The sequence below is a fragment of the Oryctolagus cuniculus genome, chromosome 3 (genome assembly GCF_964237555.1).
Source record: "Oryctolagus cuniculus chromosome 3, mOryCun1.1, whole genome shotgun sequence".
NCBI classification, from domain to species: domain Eukaryota; kingdom Metazoa; phylum Chordata; class Mammalia; order Lagomorpha; family Leporidae; genus Oryctolagus; species Oryctolagus cuniculus.
The window spans coordinates 2,669,822-2,690,680 of NC_091434.1; the positions used below are offsets into that span (position 1 = coordinate 2,669,822).

Genomic DNA, 20,859 nt, shown 5'->3' on the forward strand with positions numbered 1-20,859 from the left:
AGGTGCCCGTCTGGCATCAAACCCCACACCCCACAGCACAGAGGACGTGGGGACCACTGAGCCTGATCCCCGGTGTCACGAGAACCCGCTGAGACCCAGCTTCCTGTGTCCTGGTTCCTCCTTCATCAGCCTCCATCTCTCTCTGCTGTGGGCCAAACCCCACCACCCAGAGCTGCAGGGAAGAGAGGATTCCTGGGAATTCCAGGACTGGAGGCTGGTGAGGAATTCGGGAGGACCAGGAGGAGGGGCCTTCCCTCTCTTCTGCCTGGCCCCGCCCACTGCAGGGAGGCCACGCCCCTGCCCCGATCCTGCCCAGCTGGTGGGAGCCCCCAGCAAAGCTGGCAAACTGGCTCTGGAGGGGGAGACTGACAGCCAGCGCCTCAGGAGCTGTGACTTCCGGTCTGGCACCCAGGGGACCACATGACCGCAGCGGACTTTGCCTCAGGGCCTTCCAGGAAGGGAAGAGGCCTGACTTTGGGCCGGTTGGAGCTGCCTCTGCCCCAGGCTGCCGCTCTGGTTTGCTCTCTATTGTCCACTGGAGCGGAGCCTTCTCTTGGCCACTGCCCAGCCGCCGGCCGTGGAGGGACGCACCCCCGCCTCCACTCCCCAGGCCAGGAGAAGACAGGCAGGGGCCCTGCAGGACCCGCTGATGAGCCGTTGTCCCACTCCCTGGCAGTGACCAGCCCGGAGAGCAGGTGAGTCACTGTTGAAACCCCTGTGCGCCCTGCAGAGGGCCCGTGCGTGTGCACCTGCTGGTGTGGCTCCGGGTGAGACAGGGCCCCATTTGGGTCCGTGGCTGCTCTCTGGGCCAGCTCCCAGACAAAGGTTTCCATCTGAATTTTACTCTGGGGAAGTTTCAGCCACAGGCCTTGAGCACAAACTGCTGTGGGGACAAGGTGCCCGCCATGGATGCCACTTCAGACGCACTTGAATGCCTGGCTAAGGTGACCAGTGCTGTCTGGCAGGCTAGTCTCGCTGTTTCATGACACGTCCTTTTAGAATCTGCATCTCGTTGCCTTGTTTTCTGTATTCCTGCCACACTGTTCCAGAAAGCCAGGACTCTGCAGGTGTCCTAGGGTCCTCCCGGGGGTGGGAGTGGACGCCCCGCTCCGCCCCACCCCTTGTGGCAGCGCCCCTCCCCCCAGGTGAAGATGTGGCTGGGTTTTCTCTTCTTTCTGTCTTTCTGTTTTCTTTGGATGGGAGAGAGGTGATCCTGGAGGACTGGAGAAGCCCCGGTCAGGGTTAGAAGGGACACCCTCAGACCTCCCATCCCCTCTCCCCATCAAGCCCCCCCAGAAGCCAGGGTCCCCCTGAACAGATGATTCTAACTTGTCATGGTCCAAGGCTTACAACAGAGAACCACGGAAAAATTATGTGCAGAAGTGTTTACTGTGGTTTTGTTTATTAGAGAAAAAAATTGAAACCAAGTAAAACAACCCAGAAACAGGGAATTGGATCAATATTGGGATAGTCGTGGGCGTGGTGTGTGGCCGTGGATCAACATTGGAGCAGTCGTGGGCGTGGTGTGTGGCCGTGGATGTAGTGGTTTTGGAGCGTGACAGCTGCTAGGTTTGTCAAGTTGTGTGGGTGTTTGAGAGAAGACATAGCTTTATGCGAAACTATGGCTCAGGATTTTTTGAAGATTCACAGTAAAAAAAAAAAAAAAGAGAAAAAACTAGGCAAAAATATCATTCATGGTTATAATCATGGTTATATCAAGGGTACAGAATTAGAGGAATTTCTTTTATTATTTTGACAATGAGATGTATTATTCATAGTAAAATCATGTTTAAAAGGTTTATTTATTTTATTTGAAAAGCAGAGAAAGGGAGAGAGAGACAGAGAAAGGCAGAGAGAGAATCTTCTATCCACTGGTTCACTCCCCAAATGGCTACAAGTGGCCAGGGCTTGGCCAAACCACAGCCAGGAACCAGCAGCCTCTGGGTCTCCTGTATGAGTGGCAGGGGCCCAAGCACTTGGGTCATTTCCACTGCTTTCCCAGGCTCATTAGCAGGGAGCTGGATCAGAAGTGGAGCAGCCAGGAATTGAACCGTGCCTATATGGGATGCCGGTGCAGCAGGTGGTGGCTTAACCTGCTGTGCCACAATGCCAGCCCCTAAAATGAGGTTTTTAAACACAGAGAGGTATCCTTACTGAAGGAATAAGATCCTGGCAGCCGACATCTTAGTGCCAGCACGGTGGTTCGTATTCTGTCCATCCAGGGTAATTCGGGGATGCTTCGTGCCCAACACTTTCCCGAAGTGGCAGAGCAAGCTTGAAGGGGAGTCTTTGGACACTGATCTCGCTCTGCTGCAGGCGTGTGCGGACGTTCTAGGTAAAAGCACAGTGCAGATCAATGGGGATGTGTTCTCCCGGGCATGTCCATCAAGACACAGCTTTAACTGTGGAAAGATGAAAACTCCATTCTTCACCGAGGCTTTGGTCATCGGAGGCGCCAGTGGCTCCCCAGTGAAGCTCATTGCGCCGAAAAGCATGTCCTGCCGGCCGGGCAAGTGGCCGGGGCACTGCTAGGCCCCAGGAAATCCTGGCGGGCCTGGAGGCCACTGCCTGGGCTTCGAGTTCCACGTCCGACTTGCAGAGCTGCCTGCGAGGTGTTCAAACCCCCGGCCGGGGGGTCCTGCCCAGCTGCACGAGGAAGCTCTGTGCAGCCCAGGCAGGGCTCAGGGAGCGAGCCCACCTTTCCTCTCCGTGCAGGTGCTGGCCAGCTCCACCTCTCGGCCGTCTGAGCTCCGTGTGCAGGGCGAGGCCCCTCCAATGCCTGCTCAGGGCTTCCGCCTCCCCCCTGCAGCTGCCCCAGGCACTCCCTGGCAGCAGCTGCCCAGGGTGGGACTGGCGTGGGAGCGTGGGATCAGCTCGGCTGCCCAGCACTGGCTGCGTCTGGCTGAGCCGCTTGCTTCCTTGTGCATGCACCCAGCTCATCCTCACCACCAGCACAGTCCCAGCTCTTGTTCTCGGTGACATCTCGGTGACGGCTCAGGGAGAGACAGACGTCCCCAACAAGAGGAGCTTTTGAATTCACCGGGAGTTGGGAGAGGTCATTTCAATCAAGAAGAGGCAGGGGGGAGGCGCAGGCTCCCAGCCGGCAGGACTCCGTCCGCGTGGCTGCCGGCTGTGTGTGGGTGGGGGTGGACACGTGCAGGGCCCTGGCTGGCAGGAGGGGCGTGCACTGGCCTGAGCAGATCCCAAGGGATCCACTGACCGGCGAAATCCTGCTGTGACAGCACAGCTCCTCCTGCGATCTCTCTGGTGCCTCCTCGGATGTCTGGACTCAATGTGGCTCGCGGGGCAGTTCCGACCTCGGGGCCCTGCTCACCCTGCAAGGTGCCTTCCCCTGGGCTCACTGTGCACTTGGACCGTCAAGGTCAATCTGCTGCCGGTGGGCCAGACATCTGGGGCAGGAACTGCTCTGAGTTCTTGCGTTGGTGGGGAAGTGCTGGCCAGGGGGCGGGGCCTCTCCAGAACCTTTGCTGAGCTGTGGGTTGGTGGAAGGCAGGCATTCCAGGGCCCCAGGCGGGGCGGGGCGGGGCGGGCCTGCCACCTGCTGACTGCGCAGAGCCTCAGTTTGAGCCCTTCCCTCTGAGCCGCTTGTTCTGCCTTGGGCCCTTCTCTGCAGTTTGATGCAGGCAGCAGGGAGGCAGGGAGGGACAAAGTCCCCACGTCACGTGTGCCTTCCGAGTCCCCACGTCACGTGTGCCTTCCGAGTCCCCACGTCACGTGTGCCTTCCGAGTCCCCACGTCACGTGTGCCTTCCGAGTCCCCATCCGCGTGGGGCTGGTTCAGCACGTTGAGGACTCGACACCTGCTCCTCCTCGTGCAGCTCGGCCTCCGTCTCGGTGACCACTCCAGACGCCGCGCCGCCTTCCTGGAGACCCCACAGGCACCGCAGCTCCGCCCCCGCTCCCACCAGCCTCGCCTCCTCTGGGCCTTCCAGCAGGCCCTGCCCAGGCACCACCCCCACGCTGTGGAAAGCAGGCCCCGGCCGGCCGGGGTGGGAGGCACGTGTGTCTCTCCTGAGGCTCCCCCGCTCACGTCTGAGTGTGCACGATCCTTTGCCTGCTCTTTAGCTACGGGCTCAGTGCAGCTGGGGGTCTCTCTGGGCCCAGCCTGGGCTCTCCATCCCCGCGACCCCATTTGGGGCTCCCATCCCCCACCACAGTTCAGGCAAATATTTCAAAAAATAGGCGCTGTGGTATAGCAGGTAAAGCCACCGGCTGCAGTGCCAGCATCCCACATGGATGTCCTGGCTGCTGTACTTCTGATCCAGCTCTCTGCTGTGGCCTGGGAAAGCAGCAGAACACGGCCCAAGTCCTTGGCCCTGCACCCATGTGGGAGACCTGGAAGAAGCTCCTGGCTCCTGCCTTTGGATCAGCTCATCTCTGGCTGTTGCAGCCATCTGGGAGGTGAACCAGCGGATGGAAGGAAGACCTCCCTCTGTCTCTCTCTCTGCCTCTGCCGCTGCCTGTCTGTAACTCTGTCTGTCAAATAAATAATCTAAAAAACAACAACAACAACAACAAAAATCTGGCACTGGGTACCCTTCCCATGTTCACGTCCTCCCTCCGGGGGTGACTGAGCGCCTACTGTGTGCTGGGAGCCGGGGGTGACTGAGCGCCTACTGTGTGCTGGGAGCTGTTCCCCTGGCATTGTCTCAGCCTGGGCTGTCGCAGGGGAGCTCGGGAGCTGAACTTGAAGCCGTTTCACGTCCCCCGCCTGACCTGAAGCCAATGCCCCCTGGACGCTGACGCTCAAGGAGAGGACCCTGCCTCGGGCTCTGGCCGTGGCCGTGGCTGCCTCAGGGGCTGGGCACCTGGGCCGCTGCTTCTCGTCTCCTTCACAAATCTCCCCTCTGCCTCCATTCACACCTGGCCCTGGGGGGTGGGGAGATCCTGCTCACAGGACTGCCCCCCCTGCCATGGGTGGGTGTGGCTTTTCCCAGGGTGGCACACACCAGAGCAGAGAGAGCAGCAGATGACACCGTCTGCACCCCTGGGTGACACAGCACCTAGCAACACGCCCCACACAGGAACACGCCCCACACGGGAACACGCCCCACACGGGAACACCCTCCACACAGGAACACCCTCCACACGGGAATATCCTCCACATGAGAACACGCCCCACACGGGAACATGCCCCACATGGGAACACGCCCCACACGGGAACACGCCCCACACGAGAACACACCCCACACGGGAACACGCCCCACAAGGGGACACCCTCCACACAGGAACACCCTCCACACAGGAACACGCCCCACACGGGAACACGCCCCACACGAGAACACGCCCCACATGGGAACACCCTCCACACGGGAACACGCCCCACACGGGAACACCCTCCACACGGGAACACCCTCCACATGGGAACACGCCCCACACGGGAACACCCTCCACACGGGAACATGCCCCACACGGGAACACCCTCCACACGGGAACACCCTCCACACGGGAACACCCTCCACACAGGAACACGCCCCACACGGGAACACCCTCCACAAGGGAACACGCCCCACACGGAAACACGCCCCACACGGGAACACGCCCCACACGGGAACACGCCCCACACGGGGACACGCCCCACACGGGAACACCCTCCACACGGGAACACCCTCCACACGGGAACACGTCCCACACGGGAACACGCCCCACACGGGAACACGCCCCACACGGGAACACCCTCCACAGGGGAACACGCCCCACAGGGGAACACGCCCCACACGGGAACACGCCCCACACGGGAACACGCCCCACACGGGAACACCCTCCACAGGGGAACACGCCCCACAGGGGAACACCCTCCACACGGGAACATGCCCCACAGGGGAACACGCTCCACACGGGAACACCCTCCACACGGGAACACGCCCCACAGGGGAACACGCCCCACGCGGGAACACCCTCCACATGGGAACACGCCCCACACGGGAAACCCTCCACACGGGAACACCCTCCACACGGGGACACGCCCCACACGGGGACACCCTCCACATGGGAACACGCCCCACACGGGAACACAGCCCACACGGGAACACACCCCACACAGGAACACCCTCCATACGGGAACACGCCCCACACGGGAACACGCCCCACATGGGAACACGCCCCACACGGGAATACCCCTCACACGGGAACACAGCCCACACGGGAACACGCCCCACAGGGGAACACGCCCCACACGGGAACACGCCCCACACGGGAACACCCTCCACACGGGGACACGCCCCACACGGGAACACGCCCCACACGGGGACACGCCCCACACGGGAACACCCTCCACACGGGAACACCCTCCACACGGGGACACCCTCCACACGGGAACACGCCCCACACGGGAACACCCTCCACACGGGAACACGCCCCATACGGGAACACGCCCCACACGGGAACACCCCTCACACGGGGACACCCTCCACACGGGAACACGCCCCACACGGGAACACGCCCCACACGGGAACACCCCTCACACGGAACACACCCCACATGGGAACACGCCCCACACGGGAACACACTCCACATGGGAACACGCCCCACACAGGAACACGCCCCACACGGGTACATGCCCCACACGGGAACACCCTCCACACGGGAACATGTCCTACACGGGAACACACCCCACACGGGAACACCCTCCACACGGGAACACGCCCCACACGGGAGCACGCCCCACACGGGAACACCCTCCACATGGGAACACCCTCCACACAGGGACACCCTCCACACAGGAACACGCCCCACACGGGAACACCCTCCACACGGGGACACGCCCCACACGGGAACACGCCCCACACGGGGACACGCCCCACACGGGAACACCCTCCACACGGGAACACCCTCCACACGGGAACACGCCCCACACGGGAACACGCCCCACACGGGGACACCCTCCACACGGGAACACGCCCCACACGGGAACACCGCTCACACGGAACACACCCCACATGGGAACACGCCCCACACAGGAACACGCCCCACACGGGAACACGCCCCACACGGGAACACGCCCCACACGGGAACACCCTCCACACGGGAACACCCTCCACATAGGAATATCCTCCACATGGGAACACGCCCCACACGGGGACACGCCCCACACGGGAACATGCCCCACATGCACACAGTTAGCAATCCCAGACAGCCTGACGTGCTGACACGGTGCTGCACATCTTCGCTGAGGATGAGGGGTCTGTGGGGGCCTGTGAACCTTGCTGATGGCGGGAGGCTTGGGAGGCTGCAGGTGATACAAGACCGGTCTGAGCTGGTTGAAGTGGGGGTGGCGGGGGTGGTGATGGTGGCTCAGGCCCTGGGAGCTGTGTTCCACTGTGTGTGTAGGGACATTTCTGTGTTGAAAAACCTGCAGGCTTCACACACATTGGTTTTTTTAAATTAATTTGTTTGAGAGGCAGGGAGAGGGAGGGGGAGATGGAGAAGGAGAGGAAGTAGGAGAGGGAGAGGAAGTGGGAGAGAGAGGGAGAGGGGAGGGGGAGAGGGGAGGGGGAGAGAGAGGGAGAGGGGAGGGGAAGAGGGGAGGTGGAGAGGGAGAGGGAGAGGGGAGAGGGAGAGGGGAGGTGGAGAGGGAGAGGGAGAGGGGAGAGGGAGAGGGGAGGTGGAGAGGGGAGGTGGAGGGGGAGAGGGAGAGGGGAGAGGGAGATGGGAGAGGGAGAGGGGAGGTGGAGTGGGGAGGTGGAGAGGGGAGGAGAAGAGGGAGAGGGAGAGGGGAGAGGGAGAGGGAGAAGGGAGGAGGAGAGGGAGAGGGAGAGGGAGGAGAGGGAGAGGGAGAGGCAGAGGCGGAGGGGGAGGTGGAGGGGGAGGGGGAGGGAGAGGGGGAGGGGAAGGGGGAGGGGGAGGGAGAGTCAAATGTCTGTGCCTCCAGCAGCTGGGAGCCTGGATCTCAATGCAGGTGTTGCAGGTGGGTGACGGGACCCAATCCCTTAGGGCATCGCTGCGGCCGCCTGGGTGACTTAGCAGGAAGCTGGAGTCTGGAGCCAGAGCGGGGGATCGAACCAGGTGCCCTAGGCCAAACGCCCACTCCACTCACGCTTAATTTGGTCACCGATCCGTCTTTATCCAGGGCGTGGCGCTAAGGCTTTGAGATCCTTGAAACACTGACTTCTGATTTTTTAAAAGTGTTTGGATATATTTTATTTATTGGAAAGGCAGAGAGCCAGACGGACAGCGATTCCCCCTACACTGATCCACACCCCGGCCCCTGCCTTAGAATGCCTGCAGCAGCTGGGGCTGGGCCAGGCTGAGGCCAGCAGGCGGGAGCCCAGTCCAGGTCTCCCACGTGGGTGGCAGGGCCCGAGCACTCGAGCCTTCGCCTGCGGCCTGCACAGTGGCTGGAAGCCGGGTTGGGAGCAGAGCCAGGACCCCAGCAGGCGCTGTGACGTGGGTGCGTGCTCCAAGCACTGCCCTTCACCCCCTTTGAGGTAGGTTTTTTTGAAGCTCTGACTTTAATTCATGAATGACCAAGAGGTCCACGGAGACTGCGCCTGTCGGGTTTTGGGGGAGATGACAGACGCGTGAAGGGGGAGAATAACGGGACGAGGACACGGTGGGGCGGTGGGCGCGGCTGCAGGCTTTACGGGGCTGGCCAAGCGCCCCTCCACAGGGGTGCAGTGGAGGGAACAGTGCCTGCTCACCCCGCTGGGGATGGGTGGAGGGGTCTGGGTGCCCACAGTGGCTCTGATTGGCGCTCTGCTCCAGGCGCCCGGGGCGATCGGGCGACAGGAACACCCCCGGCCTCAGGGCCTGTGCCTCTCCGCAGGGCATGGCGCAGGCGGGGACGACGGCGCCGCCCGGGGAGGCCCCGCGCCCGCCGCCGGTTTTCAAGCTGGTTCTGTGGGGCAGCGGCTCGGTGGGCAAGTCCAGCCTGGCCCTTCGCTACGTGAAGAATGACTTCAGGAGCGTCCTGCCGACCGTGGGCTGTAAGTGACCTCTGCTGACCCTCGCGTGGGAGGGTCCCCCGGGGATCCCCAGCTGGCCCAGCGCACGCTGGTCTGTGGCGGTGGGGCCAGTGGGGGGGAATCCAGAGGACAGGCTGCAGAGGCGCAGGGTCAGGATGGGGGCCCTGCGTGTGACAGGGGTGGGGTCTCCCAGGCTGAGACCCCCAGAGCCAGTGGCGAGAAGGCAGAGGTGGTGGGACCAGCGGGGGCTCCAAGCCCCTCACCAGGACGCTGGAGTCAGCTCCTTTACAAAATACAGCAGGGCACTGGGTCTGGCCTGCGGTGGACTTCGGTGGACAGCAAAGGCCAGCGTGGGCCTGGCCAAGCCCGGGGTGGAGGGCCTCGTGCCCAGGGTGGGGGCTTAGGCTGGGGAGAGGCAGAGTACCAGCCCCAGGAAGGAGCTCCCCCGGGAGACCCCGGGTGCGTCCCAGAGCTGCCAGCGTTTCCTAGTGACATCTCCTGGTGCGACGGTGGCACCTCGTGCTCGTGTGCACATCCGCGGGGAAGCCGGCGGGTCCCCGAGCAGCGGGCTGTGCGCAGGGGAGGGTGGGAGGGGACGCTGAGGCCACGCCCACACGACCAGCGGGCTGTGCGCGCAGGGGAAGGTGGGAGGGGACGCCGAGGCCACGCCCACAGGAGCAGGGGGCTGTGCGCAGGGGAGGGTGGGAGAGGACGCTGGGGCCACGCCCACAGGAGCAGGGGGCTGTGTGCGCAGGGGAAGGTGGGAGAGGACGCCGACGCCACGCCCACAGGAGCAGCGGGCTGTGTGCGCAGAGGGGAAGGTGGGAGGGGACGCTGAGGCCACGCCCACAGGAGCAGGGGGCTGTGCGCAGGGGAAGGTGGGAGAGGACGCTGAGGCCACGCCCACAGGACAGGGGGCTGTGCGCGCAGGGGAAGGTGGGAGGGGACGCTGAGGCCACGCCCACAGGACAGGGGGCTGTGCGCGCAGGGGAAGGTGGGAGAGGACGCTGAGGCCACGCCCACAGGACAGGGGGCTGTGCGCGCAGGGGAAGGTGGGAGGGGACGCCGACGCCACGCCCAGTGCCTTCGGCTGCGCCGCCCGCTCACTCCCCGGCTGAGCGCTCAGCTTTGCGCATGTCCCGAAGCCCCTGGAAACGTGCCCATTTCTGTTCCTTCAACCTGGGCTGTTGCTCAGCTGGGCAGACTCAGCTGGTGGCTGAAATGGAAAGAAGGAACCGAGGCGCTTGGCCGTGGTCTGCAGTGCCGGCAACCCGTGTGGGCGCTGGTTCAAGTCCCGGCTGCTCCACTTCCGATCTAGCTCCCTGCTCATGCACCTGGGAGAGCAGTGGAGGATGGTCCAAGTCCTTGGGCCCCTGCACCCGCGTGGGAGACCCTGATGAAGCTCCTGGCTCCTGGCTTCAGCCTGGCCCAGCCTCAGCCATTGCAGCCATTTGGGGAGTGAAGCAGCAGGTGGAAGACCTCTCTCTCTGTCTCTCTCCCCTTCTCTCTCTAACTTTGCCTTTCAAATAAATAAAATAAATCTTTAAAAAAGGCAAAGCCACTTTGTTATGTTCAGATTTAGTGCAGACACTTTAATGCGGGGAAATGAGATGCTAGTTAGAGACCAATCCCTCATTAATGCACACTCGCTGGGTTTTGTTCTTTGAAGATTTTTAAAATTTATTTGAAAGACATTTACAGAGAGAGGTAGAGACAGAGAGAGATCTTCCATCTGATGGTTTACCCCCCAGACGGTGGCAATGGCCAGGGCTGGGCCAGTTTGAAACCAGGAGCCAGGAGTTTTACCCAGGTCTCCACGTGGGTGCAGGGGCCCGAGGACCTGGGCCATCGTCCTCTGCTTTCCCAGGAGCATTAGCAGGGAGCTGGGTTGGAAGTGGAGCAGTCGGGACTTGAACCAGCGTCCGTATGGGAGCAGCACTGGATCCTTTTCAAAGTGGAACAGGAATAGTGAGAAGTCAGGATCAGCAGGAGTGTGAGGTCTGTCTGCCACCTGCTGGTGACAACTTGAAATACAAGCACATCGGGGCCTAGAGGCTTGGCTGGAAAGGACGGGGGTGGCAGGGGGAGGGGCAGGGCGGCCAGTCCTGGGCAGCGGAGGAAGAAGAGGGCGGGGACGCACGTGCAGGCCTCTGCAGTCCTCTCTTCTCCGGGATCTGAGCATCACCCTGGGAACAGGTGCCGCACAGGGCCGTGTGGGAAAAGAGAAGACGGATTTAGGAAGCTCGGTGTGAGCACTGAGTCCCGGCAGCCGACGGAGCCAGGCCCGAGGCTGGGCAGCCTGGGCAGCCTTCCCCTGCATCCGCCGCGTGTGGTGGCTTAGAACCTGTCCAGCCTCGACCGCCACCCCTCGGAGCTGGGGGCCGTTGGTCCGAGTGTCCAGACCGCCGCTTTGTTGGACCTGGGAGCTTGTCCTCCAGGCCTCGGGGCTGGGCTGGCAGCAGAGCCTGGCCCTGGCCCTGCCGAGAGCCGCCCTGACCTCAGCTCTCACCCTGGCCCTCACAGCGAGTGGAATTGTGTCCCCCAAAGGAGCGGTCAAGCCCCCAGCCTCAGAACCCGTGTGCTTTGGAGGAAGGGGGTTTGCAGGGCGGGAGGAGTTCGGGGACGGAGAGGAGGCGGCCCTGGATTGGGGTGGTCTCTCAGTGCAGTGGCGAGGTCGTTTAGGAAGAGGGGAGGGGAGACCCAGGGGAGGGGAGGCGGAGGCTGGGCGAGGCGAGCACCAGCCAAGCAGTGCCGAGGGTTGCCGGGAACCCGGAAGCCAGAGGGAGACCGGCGGTGGATTCAAAGCCGCCCTGAGCCCTGCCCTCCAGAGCGGAGAGTGCAGCTGCTTCGTGGAGCCGTGCGGCTGTGGTCACGCTCCGTGGCAGCCGCCGGACGCCCATGCGCTGTCCTTGGAGTGAACGTTTCCGTGTCACACACGAGCTCTGACTGTCGGAGTCACCCGGTGGTCTGCAGCCTCCCCCTGGGGTCTGGGCAGGCGCCCCCTTGTCTGTGTGGACTCAGGCCGGGCACTAGGACCTCCTGCAGCCCCTGTCCCCTCTGCTGTGGTGACAACCCCAGACAGGTCACACGGCACTGGCAGAGACCTCGACGCTGTGAAACAAGCGTTGCGAAACCACACGGCCCTGCCCCGGATGTCGTCGAAGGGTTTGGGGGTGCATCTTTGTGTGATGGTTAAGCAGGTGCACAGGTGAGGGGCACCGAGCCCCTGCCCCCCGGGGAGACAGGGAGAGAGCCTGGAGAGTTCCGTGTGCAGGGTCCAGGGAGGCTGTGGTAGACACCCCTTAGTGGAGAGTGAGGAGCCCACAGCCAGCCCGAGAGGAGGGCACACAGCCACCAGCGCAGAGTCGCGGTGGGGATCAGTGGGAGGTGAGGGCGGATGGGGGTGGGTGCTGGGGTGGCCCTGGGGCCTGTTTGCAGGACGGGGCTGATGGCCGAGAGGCCAGCGGTGCCGAGGGTCTGGGGTCCCCGAGTGGTGGGGCTCCTCTGTCCCTGGAGACCTCACCGCCGGCCCTGTGGTCCGGAGTTTCTTGGAGAATCTATCTCTCCCGCCACAGCGCCCTTGACTGCCCATGCCCTGCCCTAGGTGGGGCCCCCAGCTTCCGGAGGGCGTGGGTCTGTCTGTCTGTCCATCCGACACGGTCTGCCTGAGGCTCTCTGGCCCCTGCTCCAGGCGCGTTCTTCACCAAGGTGGTGGACCTGGGGGCGACCTCGGTGAAGCTGGAGATATGGGACACGGCCGGCCAGGAGAAGTACCACAGCGTCTCCCACCTCTACTTCCGGGGTGCCAGCGCCGCCCTGCTGGTGTATGACATCACCTGCAAGGTAGGCCTCGCCTGGGGCGCCCCCCCAGCTCCTGCCAGCCCCCATGTCTTTGCTGTGCGGTGACCACGTGAGTTGGTGCCACTTGCCGCCCCCTGGAAGCCCACCTGACAGCCCCTCCTCCTCCTCTGCTCCTCCCTGGTGCCTCCCAGAATGCACACACACACACACACACACATACTCGCCACTCACAAGCAGGTCCTGGGGGCTCCAGGCCCAGCCTCGGGGCAGGTAGTGGTCGTGGGCACCTGAGGAAGGGGAGAGGGTCCGTCCAGGAACGTGGACAGGCCCCTGTTACTGGGGGCAGAGAGGGGCTCAGGGACCAGGTCTCTGGGTACTCGGGTCAGGTCTCTCCCCTCCTCGTGGTGAAGAGGGCCTCTTGAGCATGTCCAGGGTGCAGGCCTCGGGGCTCAGCGTGACCCCGAACGCCCCCATGCCCCTGGTCTCTAGGGCCCTGTGCCGGGGGTGGTGACAACGTCCCATAGTGCACGCCCTGCTGGGGGCCCTGTGCCGGGGGTGCTGACGTCCCCAGTGCACGCCCTGCTGGGGGCCCTGTGCCGGGGGTGCTGACGTCCCCAGTGCACGCCCTGCGGGGGGCCCTGTGCTGGGGGTGCTGATGTCCCCAGTGCACGCCCTGCGGGGGCCCTGTGCCGGGGGTGCTGACGTCCCCAGTGCACGCCCTGCGGGGGCCCTGTGCTGGGGGTGCTGACGTCCCCAGTGCACGCCCTGCGGGGGCCCTGTGCCGGGGTGCTGACATCCCCAGTGCACGCCCTGAGGGGGCCCTGTGTCGGGGGTGGTGACAACGTCCCATAGTGCACGCCCTGCTGGGGGCCCTGTGTCAGGGGTGGTGCTGAGTCCCTAGTGCACGCCCTGCTGGGGGCCCTGTGCCGGGGGTGGTGACAACGTCCCAGTGCACGCCCTGCTGGGGGCCCTGTGCCGGGGTGCTGACATCCCCAGTGCACGCCCGGCTGCACAAAGCACCCAGAAGGGAACAGGCTGTGGTCCTGTTCAGCACCAGCCACAGTGTCACCGGCTGGTTCCTTCTGGAGTGGCCACAGAAGAGCACCGCGAGGTTCCCCTGACGCCCAGCTGTCTGTCTGTCTCAGGACTCCTTCCACAAGGCCCGGCAGTGGCTGGAGGACCTGGAGCAGGAGGTGCACCTGGGAGAGGTGGTGGTGATGCTGGTGGGTAACAAGACGGACCTCAGCCAGCAGCGGGAGGTGGCCTTCCAGGTACGCTGGCGCCTCGCCCACCCTCACAAGTGTGCGCTCACACCCACAGGCGTGCACACATGCGCGTACACACGGCTGCCACACACACACACACACTCCTGAACACAGATCCACCCACACTCACGTGTGGACCACACTGCACAGTCACACACGTCTGCACACATACACATGACAGACACACACACACTCCTGAACGCAGATCCACCCACACTCACTTGTGGACCACACTGCACACACACACGTGTGCACACATACACATGACACACACACACACTCCTGAACAGAGATCCACCCACACTCACGTGTGGCCCACACTGCACAGTCACACACACGTGTGCACACATACACGTGACAGACACACACACACTCCTGAACGCAGGTCCACCCACACTCACGTGTGGACCACACTGCACAGTCACACACACGTGTGCACACATACACATGACAGACACTCTTACACACACACACACTCCTGAACGCAGATCTACCCACACTCACGTGTGGACCACACTGCACAGTCACACATGTGTGCACACATACACATGACACACACACACACACTCCTGAACGCAGATCCACCCACACTCACATGTGGACCACACTGCACAGTCACACACGTGTGCACACATACACATGACACACACACACACACTCCTGAACGCAGATCCACCCACACTCACGTGTGGACCACACTGCACAGTCACACACGTGTGCACACATACACATGACACACACACACACACTCCTGAACACAGATCCACCCACACTCACGTGTGGACCACACTGCACAGTCACACACGTCTGCACACATACACATGACACACACACACACTCCTGAACGCAGATCCACCCACACTCACGTGTGGACCACACTGCACACACACACGTGTGCACACATACACATGACACACACACACTCTCTTACACACACACACTCCTGAACGCAGATCCACCCACACTCACATGTGGACCACACTGCATAGCCACACACGTGTGCACACATACACATGACAGACACACACTTGCACACACACTCCTGAACACAGATCCACCCACACTCACGTGTGGACCACACTGCACAGTCACACACATGTGCACACATACACATACACATGACACACACACACACACTCCTGAACGCAGATCCACCCACACTCACATGTGGACCACACTGCACAGTCACACACACGTGTGCACACATACACGTGACAGTCACACATACTCTTACACACACACAGACTCCTGAACACAGATTCACCCACACTCACGTGTGGACCACACTGCACACACACACGTGTACACACACACACATGACAGACACACACACTCTTACACACACACACACTCCTGAACACAGGTCCACCCACACTCACGTGTGGCCCACACTTTGCATCACATACATGTGAACATGCAGGCACACAATACTTCTTGGAGAGCTCAGACTCAGAGGGTGACGCTCACGTGTGGGGAGGCCATGACCCCCCCCCGGACCCTCCTGAGAGCCGGCTGCAGGCTTGGGCATGCATGCTGCACGGGGAGCGGGGTCTCTCACTGCCAGCCCCCAAGGGCCCTGCCCCGGCCACCTGGTTTACAAGGAAACCACGGCCCTTCCTTCCCGTCCACTCTCGTGGACTTGTGCGGGCTTTCAGCTCTTTTTCTTCGGCTTCACTCGCTTGTTGAACAACAGGCGCGTGAACTCATCCGGACTTTGCTGGGAGCTGAGTGAGCGAGGGCTAGAAAGTCAGGTGGCCGTGGGTCTGCAGAATCACCCGGCAGCCTCCTGCTGCAGGGGACCACCCTGGAGGGGCTGCGGGACCCTGAGCGGGCAGCAAGGGCCTCTGCGGGCTCTGTCCGGGAGGCGGGTTGGGCAGAGTCGGGGTGGAGATCGGCGGGAGGTGAGGGTGTGTATCTCTATGTGTATCACATGTGTATCTCTGTGTTTGTCACATGTGTATCTCCATGTGTGTCACATGTGTATCTCCATGTGTGTCAGTCTGTGCACATGGATCTGTGAGAGGTGCATGTAAGAGGGCATGCGTGTGTGTGTGTAGGGCACGTGTGTGCACATGTGCCTGAGGGAAGTGTGTGTCTCAGTGTTTATCTGGGTGACGCATGTGTGTGTGCACACCTCTGCATGCTGGAGGCGTGTGTGTCTAGGTGTGTAAGTGTGTGTAGGGGGTGTGCATGTGCAATAGGTGGGGTGTGTGGGTGCATACATGTGCCAAGGGATGCGGGGCTGGGTTTGCAGGACGATGGCTCATGGAGGCCAAGTGGGTGCCCTGGGTGCTGGGCTGAGGGGGGTCACACTGAGGACGCAGGTGGGGCAGAGACCCCTGCAGCTGGCACTGAGTGTGGGGGTCAGGAGCGGGTGTGTGATCTGGGGACAGTTCTTGCAGGCAGTCTGGGATGGTGGAGAGGGCACTGCATGGGTGAGGAGACCCTGGAGGCTGCAGGCCCAGCTTGGCCACGGAGGGGGCTTTGGCGGCACCTGCTGCCTGTCCTGGGCCGGCCGGGCTGGTGCTTGCTGGGAGAGCCTGTGGGTTAGACCCCGCCGGGGTGGCCACCCTGGGGCTTGGGCCACCGACTATCCTGGGGACTTCCCTGGCTGCCGCCCTGCCTCTTGCTCCTCTGAGCACTGACTGAGCTGGGCCAGGCCTGGGAGTAGGGTGCAGAGCGTGGGGGACAGCACGCTCGCCTGCGCCCTCCTCCCGCTTCCCCGTGACAGCGTCTTAGGAAGCACGGGCCAATCAGAGTCAGGAGCTCAGGCTCCTGTGGCCGTAAGCCCGGGCCCCGTCCAGGTTGTACCAGTGTCCCCACGCACGACCTGCTCCCCCCGGGGTCCCCCCGGGCTCCTGAGCCCTTCCGCCTGCCCCGCGGTTCCGTGGGCCGCTCCGCACCTGTTCCCTGCCCCAGCCAGAGTCGGCCATTCCCCCACAGGGTTCTGGGTTCCTTTTGTGGGAGAATGAACTCACTTTTTAGAAAAAGATGTGTTTATTTGGAAGGCAGAGCAGAGAGAGGAGAGATTTATTTGCTTATTTGAAAGGCAGAATGAAAGAGAGAGAGAGGGGAGGGATGGACAGAGGCACACATGGCTGCTGGGAGGGGGTGGGGTGGTGGACTGGCCAATTAAGAGCTGCCTTGGGGGTGGGTGGGGTCAGGGAGAGGGAAGGCCGTGTGGGCACGGCTGAGAAGCCAGGCAGGGCCCAGGCTGGTGTGGACGCAGCGGGCAGGGCTGGCTGGGCCCTGGGCTCCTAGGTCGATGTGGGCAGGACTGGTGGGAGCGGGGCTGGACCCTCCGTGGCCGCCAGGAGCTTCTTGGCCTCGGGAGAGTTGGAGGCTGAGGGAGGCGCTCGTTCCCCCGGGACCCCCAGTCCTGCGCCTGCACCCCTACTCCCGGGCACGGCCTGATTTTCTGTCTGGCTCCTCACAGCGAGGGCCTGGGTGGGCTCCCAGCAGGGCCTCTCCCCCTCCCTTCTCCTGCTCCTGGGTTCTCCCCCCCCCCCCCCCGCCAGACCCTGGGGCAGGGGGAGGGCCTTCCCTGCCATTTCCATGCAGAACCCGCCTGTCCCTCTCTGGTCCTGGCCTGGCCCTCCTGCAGGGCCAGGACCCCGGCTTGCGATGCCGAGAGCTGGTGAGGCAGTGGGGGCAGCCAGGGGCCATCGCCGCTCCTGGGTCCCCCTCCCGGTGTCACGGGGACCCCTCGTCACAGACTGTGTTCCGGCTGTTTCCGCAGGAAGGGAAGGAGTTCGCGGAAAGCAGACGGCTGCTGTTCCTGGAAGCCTCAGCCAAGCTCAACTACCAGGTGTCAGAGATCTTCAGCACCGTGGGTGAGCACGGGCCCCCGCCGGGCAGCGGGGCAGGGGGCAGGGGCTCACCCCCGCCGGGCAGGGGGCAGGGGACAGGGGCTCACCCCTGCTGGGCAGGGGGGCAGGGGGCAGGGGCTCACCCCCGCTGGGCAGGGGGGCAGGGGCTCACCCCTGCTGGGCAGGGGGGCAGGGGGCAGGGGCTCACCCCCTCCAGGCAGGGGGCAGGGGGCAGGGGCTCACCTCCGCTGGGCAGGGGGGCAGGGGGCAGGGGCTCACCTCCGCCGGGCAGGGGGCAGGGGGCAGGGGCTCACCTCCGCTGGGCAGGGGGGCAGGGGGCAGGGGCTCACCTCCGCGCCTCGCCCGCTTCCCTCCCTGTGTGCTGGTGTTAGTGCACATGGCTGCTGCGGGAAGCTTGTCTTTCCCAAGCGAGAGTCCAGACGCGAGGCAGTGCAGTGGGAAGGAGGAAGTGAAGTTGAGTGGAGAGTGCGCCTGGCAGCCCAGGCGGGCGTCCGGGGGAGGTTCAGACCGGGTTGCTGTGCACGTGCGAGCGTGTGCCCCGGATTCTCCTCCGCTCGTTCCTCTGCTGGGCAGTTACTGGGCAGGGGCTTTCTGGACGTGGCCCTTAAAAGTTCCCATTTTCCTCAGCGCCCCTTGCACACACAGGCTAATGTCTACCCGGCTGCCCTCACACCGGGCCCCCTAGCCTGGCTGCAGCAGGGAGACAAGGAGACTGGGGTTTGCAGCTGTGGGCGCATGTCGGGAGGGACATCTGAGGGCTGCCTGGCCTGCGGGGCTGAGTGGGGCTGGGGGCTCCCCTCCCCTTCTCCCCACCCCGCTTCTGTCTCTCACAGCCCGAGAACTATTGCAGAGAGAAGGCTCCAGGCAGGGCCAGGCCCAGCGGGGCCGTGCCACCGTGGTTCTCAACCAGGGGCCCACCAGGCCGGCCAAATGCTGCAGCCACTAGGGCGGCCACCCAGGAGGGCCGTGGGAGGATGCCCCCGCCCAGCCTCGGGGGTCCCTGGCCTGGACCGTGTGCAGAGCGAGCCGCCGCCATCACCATGGATGCCGCATTGCTGCTAAGCCCGGAAATCCTGGAAGTCGGCGTCTTACCCCAGAACCATGGCCAAGAGCTCCCCGAGACCCTGGGCCAGGTGCACCTGCGCCCTCCTGGGCTGCCACCTCTCGGCTGCCTCGCCCCGGACACAGGAAGGAGCTCACACCGGCAGGGCTCCCACAGACGCTCTGCTCACCGTCGTGGGTGGACGCGCACTCACCTGGTTTGGGTGGTGGCCCTGGGGCTGAGCCCACCTGCCTCTGGGAGGTCGGGGGGAGAGGTTCCACTGTGGGGGGTCTCAGTGAAGCTGTCCGGGGAGGCGGGGCCTGGCAGAGGGCAGCCGGGGCTGGGGGCGCCGGCCCCTCCCTCTGTCTTCTCCCACTGGGGTTCTGATGAAGCCTCAGGCCCCTGGGGCGAGACATAAATTGTAGCTTGGGTGCATTTCTTCTCTGAGCCCCGTTTGTGGGGATGCGGGAGGATCATGGCAGATCAGGACACTGGGGGCGTTTCTATGTGGGTTCCGGCGCCCAGGGTGGCACAGGCCATGTTGCCGGACAGGAGTTCCCTGTGGAGGGGTCGCTTCCTGGACACACGGTGAGTGCTCGCCTTGTAGGACCTCTGCCCTGTGGGAGGCATTTCTGTCGGGGCTCCTGGCCCCTGGCCTCGGCGAGTTGAGGGTGTTTGCTGGTTTTCAGCCTGCATCTGGGACCATCGTAAGAAGGGATGGCAGACACGGGGCACGCGGTTACATTGCCTCCGGGGAGACCAAGTGGAGGCACGGGCTGCAGTGCTGGCTCAAGTAGTTGGGTCCCTGCCGTCCACCCGGGAGACCTGGAGGGAGTTCCCTGCTCCTGGCCGTGGCCTGGCCCCGGTCTAGCTGTTGTGAGCATCTGGGGAGTGAACCAGAAGGTCACTCTCTCGCTCTCTGTCTCTCTGCCTTGCAAATAAAAAAAGGCCAACACGCAAGGCAGCACTAGCCAGCCCGTGAGGACCAGCTGTGGTTTTCGTTTCTCCTTGTCCGAAAGGGGCTCTGTGCCGGGAGCCTCCATCTGCATCCTCAGCTCCTCCGCTCGTGTACCTGTGCGTGGAGGACGACAGCCGTGGCCCTGGGGTGGGGGTGCTCTGTCCGGGGAGCCCTGGCCGGGGACTGAGAAGAGGACACTGGCTCTGTCCGGCTCTGGGAGGCCACTTGGGGTGGCTGTGTCGCTGCAGCCCCTCCGGGAGCTGCTCCCTCCTCCGGGCTCCAGCAGGGACTCCCCCCCACCCCAGCCCAGCTGCATTCCTGGGGTCTCTGCCTTCCAGCCGCCCCTGGCGCTGCTCCCCCGTGTGCCCACTGGCAGATCCGGCTTCTCCTGGGAGATGCGAACAGCTCAGGTCTCCTGGGATTCAGGCTTTGTTGGTGCATTAGGACCTAAAAGCAACAGACGGACAACACTGCCTGGGAGAGGGAGGCAAAGACAAAGCAGCAGCTTCCTGTGCCTGCTTCCTCCTCCGCCAGCGATCCCGGTCTCTGCAGATCATTCTCTGCCTTGCGTTCTGCAGACGGTGGCCAGCGACCACTAGGGGGCGCCCCGGACCCACGCAAGGCAGCCCTTCCAGCAGGCCTGGGGGTCTGAGGCCGCTCTTGCCCAGGGCCCAGGGCCCAGTTGACACCCACGGGTCTGACGTCTGTGTCCCTGTCCATGTCCTATGGGGCTCTCCCGTCCCCCCAACTCCAGGCAGATGGGGCCGCGCCTGGGCTCACCCGGAAGGGCACAGCCACATCCCAGCCAGGGCTCTGATGAAGTCAGCCGACTCTGGCAGATTCGGACCCTCCCAGAGGGTGTCCAGGCAGGGTGGAGACCTCGGTCTGTACTTCCATGGGGTCCCCGGGCCCGGGACATCTGACGCAGGCCAGCGGCTGCGCTTCCAGCAGAAAGGTGGAGTCCCCCAGGGTCGCCTCGCCACCCCTGCACCTGCCCTGGGCCCACGACCCCCCCTCCCCTCCCCATCCTCAGCCGCAGG

At 63.4% G+C, this 20,859-nt stretch overlaps 1 protein-coding gene across 2 annotated transcripts; it reads left to right on the forward strand.

Moving 5' to 3' along the window:
- Positions 1 to 324: 324 nt before the first annotated feature.
- On the forward strand, positions 325 to 19,296 carry RAB17 (RAB17, member RAS oncogene family). 2 transcript variants are annotated; one of them, XM_070069999.1, is made up of 6 exons: positions 325 to 695; positions 8,766 to 8,944; positions 12,615 to 12,766; positions 13,870 to 13,995; positions 17,729 to 17,822; positions 18,653 to 19,296. In XM_070069999.1, exons 1-6 carry the CDS (start codon positions 421 to 423, stop codon positions 18,763 to 18,765), a joined length of 939 nt encoding a protein of 312 aa, XP_069926100.1. In that variant the 5' UTR covers positions 325 to 420; the 3' UTR covers positions 18,766 to 19,296. The 2 variants fall into 2 exon arrangements, with proteins under 2 accessions (XP_069926100.1, XP_051694135.2); XM_051838175.2 differs by having other exon boundaries at positions 328 to 695; positions 8,785 to 8,944.
- The last annotated feature ends 1,563 nt before the right edge of the window (positions 19,297 to 20,859 follow it).

Coding starts and splice junctions, on each gene's coding strand:
- RAB17 (XM_070069999.1), top strand. CDS start 421: ATGACCGCAGCGGACTTTGCCTCAGGGCCTTCCAGGAAGGGAAGAGGC. Junction 8,945..12,614: donor CGTCCTGCCGACCGTGGGCT/GTAAGTGACCTC, acceptor CCCCTGCTCCAG/GCGCGTTCTTCACCAAGGTG. Junction 12,767..13,869: donor TGTATGACATCACCTGCAAG/GTAGGCCTCGCC, acceptor TGTCTGTCTCAG/GACTCCTTCCACAAGGCCCG.